Consider the following 12,369-nt stretch of genomic DNA (forward strand, 5'->3'; position numbering starts at 1 on the left):
TGATTGGACAGATCGGTGTCTGTCCTCTGATTGGACAGATTGGTGTCTGTCCTCTGATTGGACAGATTGGTGTCTGTCCTCTGATTGGTGGCTTTCTTTCCAGCAGGAAGTTGTGAACAGAGTTTAAAAGCTGCTGCAGGACTGCAGACATTCACAGGAAGCTGGACCAGCAATGGCTCTGCTGAAGGTTCTGCTGCTGCTGCTGGGACTGAGTGAGTCAGACACACTGGACACATACAGTGGACAGACTGGAGACACTGGAGACAATGGACAAACTGGAGACACTGGACACACTTCCACTCGCTCTGATTGCTGTGACTTGTCCTGTGTTTGATCTTTTCATCATAAAGCTGGTTCCTTGTTTCTACTGTGTGGATTTAATTTTAATAAAAACAGAAACTTTGTTCTCCAGGTGTTGCAGTGAGTTCAGTGTCTCTGCAGAAGAGAGTCATTGGAGGTCAGAACTGTAAAGGCGATGAGCGTCGCTATCATGTGGTGCTTGAAGGCATTAGTAAATCAGAATCAACTTTGTGTGGAGGATCTCTGATCAGTGATCAGTGGATTCTGACTGCAGCTCACTGCTGGGAGTCAGGTCCAGGATGGTGAGTCAGGAAACATTTGACTGAAAAATCACCAATAACTCTGATTGTTTCTCTAATAATTGTGTTTTTTGTTTGTGCAGGACAAATACAGCACTTATAGGAGTTCATCCTAAAGTACTGGATAAGGATAAGGCTAAGGCTAAGACTTATAAAATCACTCACCATGAGATTTATAAAGACAGCAATAATAATGAACATGACATCATGCTCCTGAAGCTTCCAGAAAAAATAACAACAATCAAACCAATCAAACTACCTGACTGTCCAGATATTCTCAAAGTGTAAGTTTTGCCTTTATTACATTTTAGAACTTAGTTCTTGAATTTCAAGGCGAAAGTGAAATTCAAACGCAGCCGTTTCAGCCTCTGAGACTCAGCTGATTTTCTGTATATAACTTATATTTATTTTTTGTTTCTTGTGTTTCAGAGGCACTAAGGTTCAGATTGCAGGTTTTGGACCAGCAAAAACAGGAAAAGATCCAAAAACAGGATCAAATATGTTACGAAGTAAGATGAATGTTCATGTTTCTCATTGCTTTTGCTAAATACCTCAAAATGATTCAGATGATTCAAATCAGCCTTCAGACTCTCTGCTGAAGAAAAACTTATCAGAGGTTCCTAAACGTCAGATTATGAAAAACTGGTTAATAATCAAGAAATAATAAGATATCCTATTTAAAATGCGTTGACACATAAACAGATCTAATATCTGTTATGCTGCTTCTCATCTACAGTTGACGATACTCCATCTAATCTTCAGTGTGCAGAGATTAAGATTTTGAAACATGGCAGTTTTACATTTTCTACTCCTAAATATCAGTACGAGCACTGGTCCTGTGCTAAAAGCTCCACGAAGGACACATCTGCGGTTGGTCTTCTACCCATTTTCTGCTGAATACTTTGAGTTTTCTTCTATCTTACTGTATAACTCAGTTTGACATGACAAGTAAAAGCTTTGTGTTTGTGACAGGGCGACTCTGGTGGAGGATGGGTGTTCAACAACCGGCTCTATGGTGTTCATGTCCTCACTGATGATGAAGTCTACGCATGCAGTGAACCAGCTTATTTCATGGATGTCTGTGGCTACAAGAAGTGGATAGATGACACAATTAAACCACCAAAAAAAACTTTTATTAAAAAAGTGTTTGTCTGAATTGTGGCTAAATGTTTCCAGCATCAAAAAAATTACAAAATTCAAGTTAATCTTTGAGTTTCAGTTGATTCATTTTCTAATTTACAGCTGAATTATTTGGGGATTAAAGTTACTGTGTACAAGTTGATCTGTGATATCTTATTTCTCAGTAATAACATAATTACTGATTATTACTGTAATAATCAGTAGTAATAATATTCAGTCACATGACTAGAAAATAAATGGCTGTTCTCTGATCAGATTTTCTCTCTTGTGTTTATTTTTGAGGAAAATAAGTTTTTCCATGAAATATTGAACTGAGTTGAGCAACATATTAAACTAATGTGCACATTTTCCATCATATAAGGGAAACTAACTATTGTGTTTCAGCTTTTGTTGAAAAGCAGCTCACATTATATTAAAGGTTTCAATGAGTTCAAAAGTATATATGATAATGCTGGTGGACTATAAAGTCAGTGTTGATTCATTCATACAAAATGGCTCAAAACTTTCAATCTGCAGCAAACCTCAGTGTGGTTTCATATTCCTGTGGGACAATGAAGGTTATTTCTATTTCTATTACATTTGTAAGCCAGTAATGCTGCCTTCTTACTCCAGGACCTGCTCTTTGATGCAGCGCTGTCAAACAGAAGAGCAACTTTTAACACACCTGAATAAAATGGCTGGGTTACTCTCTGATCCAGGTGTGTTGAAGCAGAGACACATTAAAGTTGAATGTTATTGTTCCTGGAGGTTTGCCATTGGAGCCTATTTAATCTGATAGATTATATCAGATGCTGCGTGTAGGTAAATTGGATGGTGGCAGAGGAACAGTGCAGATCTCTCTAATCTGTCATGCAAGTTTGAAAAATGTTTGCATGAGAAGATTAAGCTTCACAAAACTAACCACAAGACTATAAAGACAGACAAACAGAAAAAGACAGTTAAATTATTCTATCAGTGACGTGCAGTCATGGGATTATTTTTCATTGAAAAATAATATAATAAAATCATTTATATTGCTATTTTCGCCCTGTGGTTTGTACTATAAAGTACCTATTTTTTACTTAACTTAACCAAGTCTGATTATTTTTCTTCAAAATCGCTGGATTTTTGCATTTTCCCATAAAAATGCTCAGAACCGAAGCCGGTGAGGCAGCAACGAGCCGAGCCGAGCCTCACTTGGGACTGTGCAGCCTCTCGCTAACTGCACCGGTTGTCATTCTATGAGAGCATGCTCCTCCTGTCTGTACGTCGCCAATAAAATGGTTAAAAACATTTAATGTATGAACTGATTTTCCATAATTTTGCTTATGCATTTAATGTACAGTGTTTTTTGTCACTAACTGTGTGTGTAACGTGTTTCGTGAGCTGAGGAGCGATCAGAAACGGCAGAGAACAGATTCGAGGTGAGGCACCAGGGGGCGCTCATGTTCCCAGACACTGTGACTCCACAACTGCAGAGTAAGACACGGTAACAGCCAGCTAGCCATACAGTAGCTGCGCTGATAGAGAGAGCGAGAAAGACGCTGTTTAGAGTTGTACTTTAACAGTTTCTCCCTTTGCTGTCAAGCACAGCACAAAATTACAAATTCCACATGTCTACGTTTGATTGAATTAACGGAATTATTCTATGGCGGCAGCGCAGAATAAGTCTTTCTGCCCTCCAATAACAAATGTTATTGTTTCCTTATATAAACAATAACATGCAGGGGTGTGTATTTGTAAATCTGATTATGATTAAGTCGGTGCCTCACCAGCTATGAACCTCACCGCACGTCACTGTCTTCTATGTATTAAATAGTGGTTCCCCTTTAGATTGTGAGGTTCTTCATTATAATCTTTTTAGTCTCAGTTTTGGAAAACATTTGTTTCTTAAAACAAAAATCTATTTGTCTTATTTAGTAAAGATGTGATGGTTTTATTTTGCGTGTGAAGATTTGATCTCTTTTTATGTTTGTATATAGACTCTAAATTGTCTTTCTAAACTTAAGCGTGTCCTGGATCTTCCTTTCTGTTAGCATGAAGGCAAATTTAAGCAAATGTGCCATCAATGTTCTATAACATTGATGGCATTGATGGAAATCAAACTGTCCACTTAGGAAGCAACACTGATTGACCCTGGTCGGGTCAATCAGTGTTGCTTCCTAAGTGGACAGTTTGATTTCACAGAAGTTTGATTTACTTGGAGTTATATTGTGTTGTTTAAGTGTTCCCTTTATTTTTTTGAGCACTGTATATTTTTTTTATAGAAAGCACTTTGAACTGCATTATTGCTGAAATGTGCTACACAAATAAACTTGATTGATTCTCTGAAATGGAGCCAGCAAGAGGAAAATCTGATATCTGGGAATACTTTGGGATGATCCGTCAGTATTTGTTGATCGCTGATGTATCTTTGGTCAACATATCAGTGTCTTTATTGTCAAATCAGTCTACGTCAGACGGAAACTCTGCTGACAGTCAACCTCCACCCTGGGAAGCTGGAGTTCCTGGCATCAATATGGGCGGTGTGCAAAAAATTCAAGGACTTTTTGTAATGATCCACTTACTTATGTGATGAGCACAGCAAAACTGATTGCAGCCGGCTACAGGTGGGTGGGGGATCTTGCTGACTTCAGGTTCAGTACAAAATACGGACGAGGAAAAGTCAGTGCAGACGCCGACACCCTCTCCCTTCTCCCACTTGATATCAACAGCTACATGGAGGAATGCACCGAGGAACTCAACAGGGACGCCATCCATTCTGCGTGGGAAGGAAGTGAAGCTGCCAGAAAGCATGATGTTGCCTACGTTGCTTCTCTTAACCTGGTCCAAGATTCAGGCTCAACGGGTAAGACGGCATTACCTACCATTAGCCAAAATGAACTGGTGAGAGCCCAGAGGCGAGATGAGGCCATGAATGCAATGAAATTTCTTTCAATTTGTACATTTTTAAATGTACAGTTGAATTCTGTCTATATCTGTATCTTATAACCTGATACATTTCCCCCCATATCATCCAGCCATAATTTGAACTACAAACTAGACAAAAATACTTGGTAAGATTTTGTGTTTTTGCAGTGTAAAAGCTTCATCCTACCATAATGGAGTAAAGATGATTGTTTTTTCTTTCACATCCATTTTCCAAATGTACACATTTAACTTTATCTTGCTGAAAAGTTACTTGTTAGTTTTGTCAAAAGATATTTGCACCAGATACTAAACTAAAATACTTGGTGAAGTTTCTGTGTTTTTGCAGTGTAATCTTTATTGCTGTTATGTATGTTAAATCTGTTTTTATCATATATTTGAATGATTTCTACTGATGTTTGTTTTAATAATGGGCCCCATAAAGAGTGTAAATCCAGCTAGTGGGGATCCTAAACAATATCTACACTGCAAACCTTTAGTTTAGTTTTTAATACAAATATCTTATTACACTTTATTAAGACAAATCTAACTTCAAGTAACTTTTTAGCAAGATATATTACCTTTATTAACTCAATACTGATTGAAGTATCGACTTAGAACTAATACTTTTTCATCAATATTAAGGAATTATTGACTCATTTCTTGCTGTAAAGTTACTTATGAGTTAATTTTGTCTTATTTTAAGTGTGATATGATATTTGCATTAGAAATAGACCAAAATACTTGGTAAGATTCTGTGTCTTTGCAGTGAAGTAAAGCCAGTTCAGCCAGTTTTCGATGTATTTTCACGCCTAATTTATCTGATGTACTTTACCTTTAAATACCTGGATGTTCGTAAGTCGGGGAGGTAGATTTTTTTTCTGTGCTTACCTGACTCCTCAGCCTAACAAGCACAACAAGTCTCTTTAGAAAAAACCCAGCAGGCTTCAATTAAATCGTAAACTCTCCTCTCTGCTGCTCTCCAGCTGCTTTTCTCTCAGGGTGGTCAAATTAACTTTACTCTATGCTCACATTTAATAGCATCGCCGCAGAAAGCAAACCTGCAGAGCGCGAGCATGAAAAACAAAACGTGGGACTGAACAACAATAGGTAGAGCCAGGAGGAGGGGGCTGCAAATGTGGAACCACTTAAGGTCCGAGCGCGCTCGCCCTGCAAAGGGTTAAAGATGGCGATGGGATAAGTGGAGCTCGTTTATCCCAAATTTGACAGCGGTAGTTAAATGTTGAGTTTTCCCTCCAAACTGGCAGTCTGGTCGAGGCTTTCTGCTCCCCTCAGCCTCCCTGGTGCTGCGCTCGTTTACGACCGCCTGTCTTCTCTAAATCAAATCCGAGAAACGGAGGACGATTCCGCAAGATTATCTCCTCAGCTTCACCTCCATCCATCCCACCATTATTTCAGCTTTCTCACAGCCGTTCGCCTCTCCTCTCCTCCGCCCCCCACCAGCGCTCCGCTTCGTCTTTCACTGTGGAGCTAAATTTCCCAACCTGCCGCCCCTGGGATCCCCGCAGATGTCCGGAGCCTGGCGCTGAAGCGGGCGCTCGCCAGCAGCCCAGATGCATCTGCGACTCTTTGCCTTTGGGATGACCTTGCTTTGTGAGGTGATCAGGATGGGGTCGGGCGTCACGCAGAAGCGAAGTGGTGAGTAGACGTCCAAGACGACCAGAAAACCACAACTGGCTTCCTAATTATTGAGTTATTATGAAGGATAAAGTTTAATATGTAATATTTGGCAAATGGACATGAAGGAAAACGGGCATCTTTACTTCATAAGGTAGGTTGGAGTACTTTTGTCTAGTTTGTAGTTTAAATTAGGAGTATTACGATAACAAATGTTTCTGGACGATAAATTGTCCCGGAAGTCATTGCGATAATTAATAACAATGTTGTTTTCAAGTAATGCAAGAAGACATCATCAAAAATCAATAAACTTAAAGCTCTAATGAACATTTAACACTGGAGCTGGAAGACATTTTAAATATCTAAAATAAGCAAACAAAACAACAGAAACAGCAAATAAAATAAGTTATTAAGTGTTTAAAAGCCTTTAAAAGGGTTTAGATGAGGCCAAAACACCAGTGAAGATTTTATCACCCAGTTTTTAGTAAAAAGAAAGAAAAGAGAAAAACAATGAATTATGCAAATGAAAAATATTACGCTTATTTTAATTAATCATGTGATTAATTGCAACAGGCTGAGTTCAAATATTTCAGTCCACTTTAAATATGATTAAACTAACTTACAAGCAACTTTTCAGCCAAAAATAGCAGCTTGTTGTGGTTTACTTATAAAATGTGAAAAATGTTATAAGTGAAATAATCTGCCAGTTTTACTAGAACTTTAGGGATTGTCAACTTAAAACAAACTCCTATTTCTTGCTGAAAACTAACCTGTAAGTTAGTTTTGTCTGATTTCAAGTGGAATAAGATATTTTCATTAGAAGCTCGGCCACTGCTTTTTTATTCTATATTTTCATAAAACCTAATGTCTCTTCTGAAGCTAACTTTAGATAAAAATCTGAATTTATGCTTTTATTGCTCAAAAAACGTTCAGCCTGAGCTGTTGCTCGATGTGCTATAAACTCGTTTGTGAAGGTTTCGATTTGACTCCGATGATTCTGCTTTTGGAAATCGCAGCAGCCAGACAGGTATGTGGCGACCTTGGCGCTCACCAGCGACCTGCATTTCCTCAAGAATTTGGTAATAATGGAGGAGAATCCCGTCCCAATCACACGATCTGTTTACCTTAAAACACCTCCGTGAAAACACAATTACCTCCATGATGTCGTGCTAACTATTGTAAAATCTGACAATCGTTAAATGTAAAAGCTGAAGGCATGTGAAGGAGTTTAAAGGCAAACTGCATCCATCTCTGCACTGCAAAACACAAAACCTTAACATCTACAGTTGTGCAAATATCTTATTAAAGGTAAAATAAAATAAAATAACATTTATAAGTAATATAATCTGCCAGGAACAAGTTCTTCTTAAAATCAATATTAAGGAATTATTGACTCTAAATAAGCTCCTATATCTTCCTGAAACGTTACCTGTTAAGTTACGTGTTTTATTTTAAATGTGATGATATTAAGATTTTGCAGTGTTCACAAACGACAGATTAACGTTGGTTTACGTTCCCCCTCTCCGTCATCCCTCTGCTCCAGTTGCCCATCTGGACCTGGTTCCTCTTTTCTTGACTCTTAAAACAGAAACGGAGCAACAGAAGCAGCAGGAGTTTTGTGTTTCAGTGTGAAAGCTGCAGTGCAGAGGTCAGAGGGAGCCGAGCCCATTATTCTGTCCATCAGGGCCGGCTCTCTGTTGCTATGGTTACTGCAGGTAATTGCGAGCATCTGTGGTCGTTTTTGAAAAGGAGAACGGGGAGAAAACACGGAGAAAAATAACTGAACCTGTAGACAAAGAGTTACCAGTGGGCTGCTTTAACTTCAACTCAATGCAAGACGTTAAAAAACATATTTTTTCTAGTAGTTTCTGTAAAATGTTACAGTTTCACAACAATTAACTGGTCTTCTTCTCTCTCTCTCTCTCTCTCTACATATATACTTTTAGAAACGGCAACAATGTCTGTCCACTATTTTTTTTTCTAACTTTTTGCTCTTTACAAGAAAAATATTTTTCGTATATGTAGAAAGTTACATTTACTTGAGTAACATTTTGGTTAAATTTTACCTTTACGAGTGTTTTTGTTCTGCTGTACTTTTTACTTTTATGTCATTCATTTTATTGTGAAGTATTGTTACTTTTACTTGAGTAAAATTTCTGGATGCTCATTGTGAGTAATTTTACTAGACACAAACAGTTTTTTTTTTTTTAAGTCTCATAAGTTTTATATTTATATTTTGCCTTATTTTGTAATGATGTTATTCATGTTAATCTTTTTTTTTTTAGTATCTTAAAACACCAGTTTCTATTTAGCTTTAATTTGGTCTGTCTGATATAGTTTTTGAAATATTAAATTGATGTTTTGATCAGTTACCCAGTACTTGAGTTGCCTTTTTACCAAATACTTTTTTGCTCTTACTTGAGTGATTAAATATTAAATATCTTAGGTTTAAAATAGTGAATTTATGCTGTTAATTCGCAAAAAGTCCAATCTTTCATTGAGAATGTATGACTTTTTGACATTGTTTTCTTGTAAATATGTGAAATTATTCTCAATTTCGTTTTGTCTTTTTGGCAAAAATTGAGGCCCTCGTGGCTTATTTTTATTTTCTGACCCTAAATATTCGATTGTTGTAGAGTTTAAACTTTATATTAATTTAGAAAAGAAAGGGTATCTTTTAATTACCATTTCTAAGCTGTCAATTAGATCAAAACATGTATAATAAAACAAATTAACTATTAAACAAAGTTGATGCAAAAGTTTGATTTATTCGGAAAGAAATCAGAAAGACGCTATCACCATAAAAACTATTTTTTTTTTCAAATAATAAAAATGATCAGAGATGTGTGTTCACTTCCAAAAGTTAATTTACACAAATAAAAAACTGCATACTTTGAAAAGAAAGAAAATCAATACAATTATTGAATAATATAACGATGGAATGCGCTATTTGCAAATAATTTGGTATTTTGAGCTTGAACAGTTTTAATATTTAGTTGCGGAACTAAATGCGCAATGCAACGTTCTGCAGGGAAACTTTATAAAGTGACACCAAAACACAAAACAGAGGACTCCCGCTTATTCATAAATTTGATATTTGGGAACATTAAAGTCCCTCATGCAGCTACAGTGGAGAAGGAAGGCTAACCGAACCAGAACTTCACTTAAAAACTCACCCTATATAACGTCAAGTTTAATATAAGCATGACAGGAACTGAAGAAAATCAGCTTCCGGAAGCGGCCCTTCAACGGTACGTTAGCTGACCGGGCTAACGGCTAACGGAGTTTGAGTGTCCGTTAATGGGAGGTTTTCCCAACAGCTGTGCATGCTGCATTCAAGTACAACTGGGACACTTTGCTGCCAAAATACCGAAACGCTTTAGGCATTTTTATTTTAAATTTTCAAAACGTTAACACTGAACGTTGAATTTTTGTAGAATCTATCGACTTTATTCTACTTTTACTGAAAAAAATTCAACCCACTCAACAATTAGAACATGATAAAATCTGCTTCAAAGGCAGAGTACAGTACAATTATCTTAGTTAACTTGAATCAAGAAATAACTAACAAGTAACTTTTCAGGTGTTTTAAGTCATGGTTCCTTAATATTGATGAAAAATAACTAGTTCAACTTGCAGATTATTTCACTTTCAACAAGACATTATTCCCATGTTAAAAGTAAAAAAAAAAAGTGCCATTTGAAACAAGTACTACTTTTTTACCATTTTATTAAATTGTTGGCTTTATATCTTGATGAAAAGTTAATTGTAAGTTAGTTTTGTCTTATTTCAAGCGTACTCAGATATTTATGCTAAATGAAAGCAAAAATACATGGTAAAATATTAAAATATCAACTCTAACCTGGCTAAATAACTTTAAATTAATGAAAACAGTTTAAGCTGTTCTCCTGAGGTAATTAAACTCATTTAGAAAAAGCCTTAAATGCCACCCACAGGAATTTCTGATTTCTTTCCACTCTGACATTATGCTAGAGTGGAAAGCATAATGTCAGAGTGGACATTACGCTTTCCACTCTAGCATAACGTGGAAAGCTGAAACTGCTCCTGAAATACAGCAAACTGATGAAACTCACATTTATTGATAATTATTGTTAAATCGGGAACGTTTAATCAGTAGCTGGCTCCTTTTTTCCCTTGTTAATCCCATCAGATTTTCCCTTGTAAGCGCGAATCTTTAGCTTTCATCTAAATTAATCCCTAAAACACAATTTTAAATCTGCACCTGAAGGGCTAAAAAATAGTTTTCAGTAAGGAAGCATTCCTAACCCGACTGGCATTAATTGCCTGCAGTTGCAGAAAGGCTATTAAAGACACACACAGTGAGTATTATTTTAACACGGCAAGGCAGCTGGCACCTTTTTCTTGTTAGTACACGCGTCCTGATGCATTGTGGGAATTCTGCTCTAACGACTGCTGATTGATGTCACAGACAGTCTGACCTGAAAGTAAATTAACACTTTTAGCAGCGTGACAGAGGAGGGTGAACCCATCAAAACTCTCATTAAGTAAACCGTTTGCAATCTGTGAAATATTTGGTCGTGGCGCTCCAGTGAATTCAGTTTAAGGTTAAAATTCCTTCCTGTTTTCCCGAAACACTGACTGAGCTCGTTACACATGGATCTTGTTAAAACGAAACACACGAACTCAAGGGGAAAAAAAAGCCCAGGGTAATCCCATGCAAGTTCAGAGGTCACGGTTTTACGCTACCTAAACCTGCAGCTCCTCTGAAAGTCTGCAGATTCAGAGCACATGTGCGTGGAGCGGCGTTTCAGACGGCCGGGTTGAGACCTCGGCGGTTGTTCTGAGGGAAAATCCGCCCTGAACTCTGAACTCCTCCAACAGATCCGTCATCTTTTTGAGCCCAGATTATTTAAACACGATGACTAACGCAGAGTATCCTAAAGTAATGACAGATCTGCATGAAACCTTAGAGTGGCGTCGAAATGGTTTGAAGAATTTGTTGTTTCTCAGTCATTTGGCATCTTTCTTAGTCAAAACTGAAAGAAAAAAAAACAAATAAAACAATCTCTTCAGTTATATTGTTGCAAACGCTCTGTTAGAAATACAGCGCTTCTGTTTGATTTTCTTAACCAGAGGATCAATTTTACGGCACACAAAGATGCTGCAGTTTCTCAACCGTTTATTTTCTGTATTGTGTTTTCAGTTTCTTTGTCTTAAAATGGTTAGTTCTCTTCTAAATTGCTTTGTAGATAAATCCAAACACTGCAAAAACACAAAATCTAAAACAACAGTGCACTTTAATTAAGACAAATCTAACTTACAAGATAAAGGAGCTTTACATAGGTCAATAATTCATTAATATTGATTTTAAAAAATACTATTTCCACTGGTAGATTTTTTTCACTTATAACAAGACATTTTCCCCATAATATAAGTGAAATAATCTGCCAGTGGAACTAGTATTTTTTCATAAATATTAAGAAATTAACATAAAATTAGCTCCTGTTTTTGCTAAAAAGTTACTTGCAAGATAGTTTTGTGTTAATTCAAGTGTACTGAGATATTTGCACTAGAAGTTAGACCAAAAATACTCTGTAAAATTGTGTTTTTGCAGTGAAATAGTTCACAAAAGAAATCATTTACAAACCCACCAAAGTCCAAAGACTTTCAGAAAGCGTTGTTGATAGAGCGAGGAAGGAAAATATAAAGAAATGAGAACTGGGCCGGCACATTTGACTGATCTGTTCTGCTTTTTGTTGTTTGTTTTTGTTTTGTTGGAAAACGTCTCTTCATTTTACACCCTGATTCTAGTGAAGAAAATTAACTCTCCAGTCCTGAAGATCTTCTCCCCGCTACTTTCAGACGCTTCCCTTCTTTAACACCTCTGAACCGGGAGTTTTACCGCGCCTCTGCAGGGCTGAGTCACAGGAGAGAAACTCTTGAGGATTTGGAGGCTTCTTGGTTCAAAACATCTCAATCAATGCATAATTATGGTTTATTTATTATTTTACAAGTTTAAAGGTGACATATAATTCTTCTTAGAACACTTCAGGATAAGTTTATGGGTGATACAAAACATGTTCATCACATTTTTTGTGCACAAAAACATTTTTAGGTAATGAAA

At 36.9% G+C, this 12,369-nt stretch overlaps 2 protein-coding genes across 6 annotated transcripts in view; both read left to right on the plus strand.

Moving 5' to 3' along the window:
• Positions 1 to 68: 68 nt before the first annotated feature.
• LOC103464362 (trypsin-like) lies at positions 69 to 1,754 on the plus strand. Its single transcript, XM_008408402.2, has 6 exons — positions 69 to 212; positions 413 to 602; positions 683 to 883; positions 1,029 to 1,108; positions 1,336 to 1,469; positions 1,572 to 1,754. The coding sequence occupies exons 1-6, from the start codon at positions 173 to 175 to the stop codon at positions 1,752 to 1,754; spliced, it is 828 nt and encodes a 275-aa protein (XP_008406624.1). The 5' UTR covers positions 69 to 172.
• Positions 1,755 to 4,117: 2,363 nt separating this feature from the next.
• Positions 4,118 to 12,369, plus strand: part of rspo4 (R-spondin 4) — a 34,342-nt gene continuing 26,090 nt past the window's right edge. The window contains exons 1-2 of one of the 5 annotated variants that reach the window (XM_017305003.1): positions 4,489 to 4,566; positions 6,090 to 6,284. In XM_017305003.1, coding sequence (XP_017160492.1) covers positions 6,200 to 6,284 — 85 coding nt within the window. In that variant the 5' untranslated portion in view covers positions 4,489 to 4,566; positions 6,090 to 6,199. Of the gene's footprint in view, positions 4,567 to 5,416; positions 6,285 to 9,305; positions 9,603 to 12,369 lie in introns of those variants that run through there. The other 4 variants (XM_017305001.1, XM_008408316.2, XM_017305002.1 and 1 more) reach the window with 4 other exon arrangements.

The sequence above is a fragment of the Poecilia reticulata genome, linkage group LG5 (genome assembly GCF_000633615.1).
Source record: "Poecilia reticulata strain Guanapo linkage group LG5, Guppy_female_1.0+MT, whole genome shotgun sequence".
Lineage (NCBI taxonomy): Eukaryota > Metazoa > Chordata > Actinopteri > Cyprinodontiformes > Poeciliidae > Poecilia > Poecilia reticulata.

Bases quoted from the DNA above. Each gene is read 5' to 3' on its own strand.
- LOC103464362 (XM_008408402.2), top strand. From the start codon at position 173: ATGGCTCTGCTGAAGGTTCTGCTGCTGCTGCTGGGACTGA. The intron at 603-682 runs GTGAGTCAGGAA...TTGTTTGTGCAG, and splicing joins TGGGAGTCAGGTCCAGGATG to GACAAATACAGCACTTATAG. The intron at 1,109-1,335 runs GTAAGATGAATG...TCTCATCTACAG, and splicing joins AGGATCAAATATGTTACGAA to TTGACGATACTCCATCTAAT.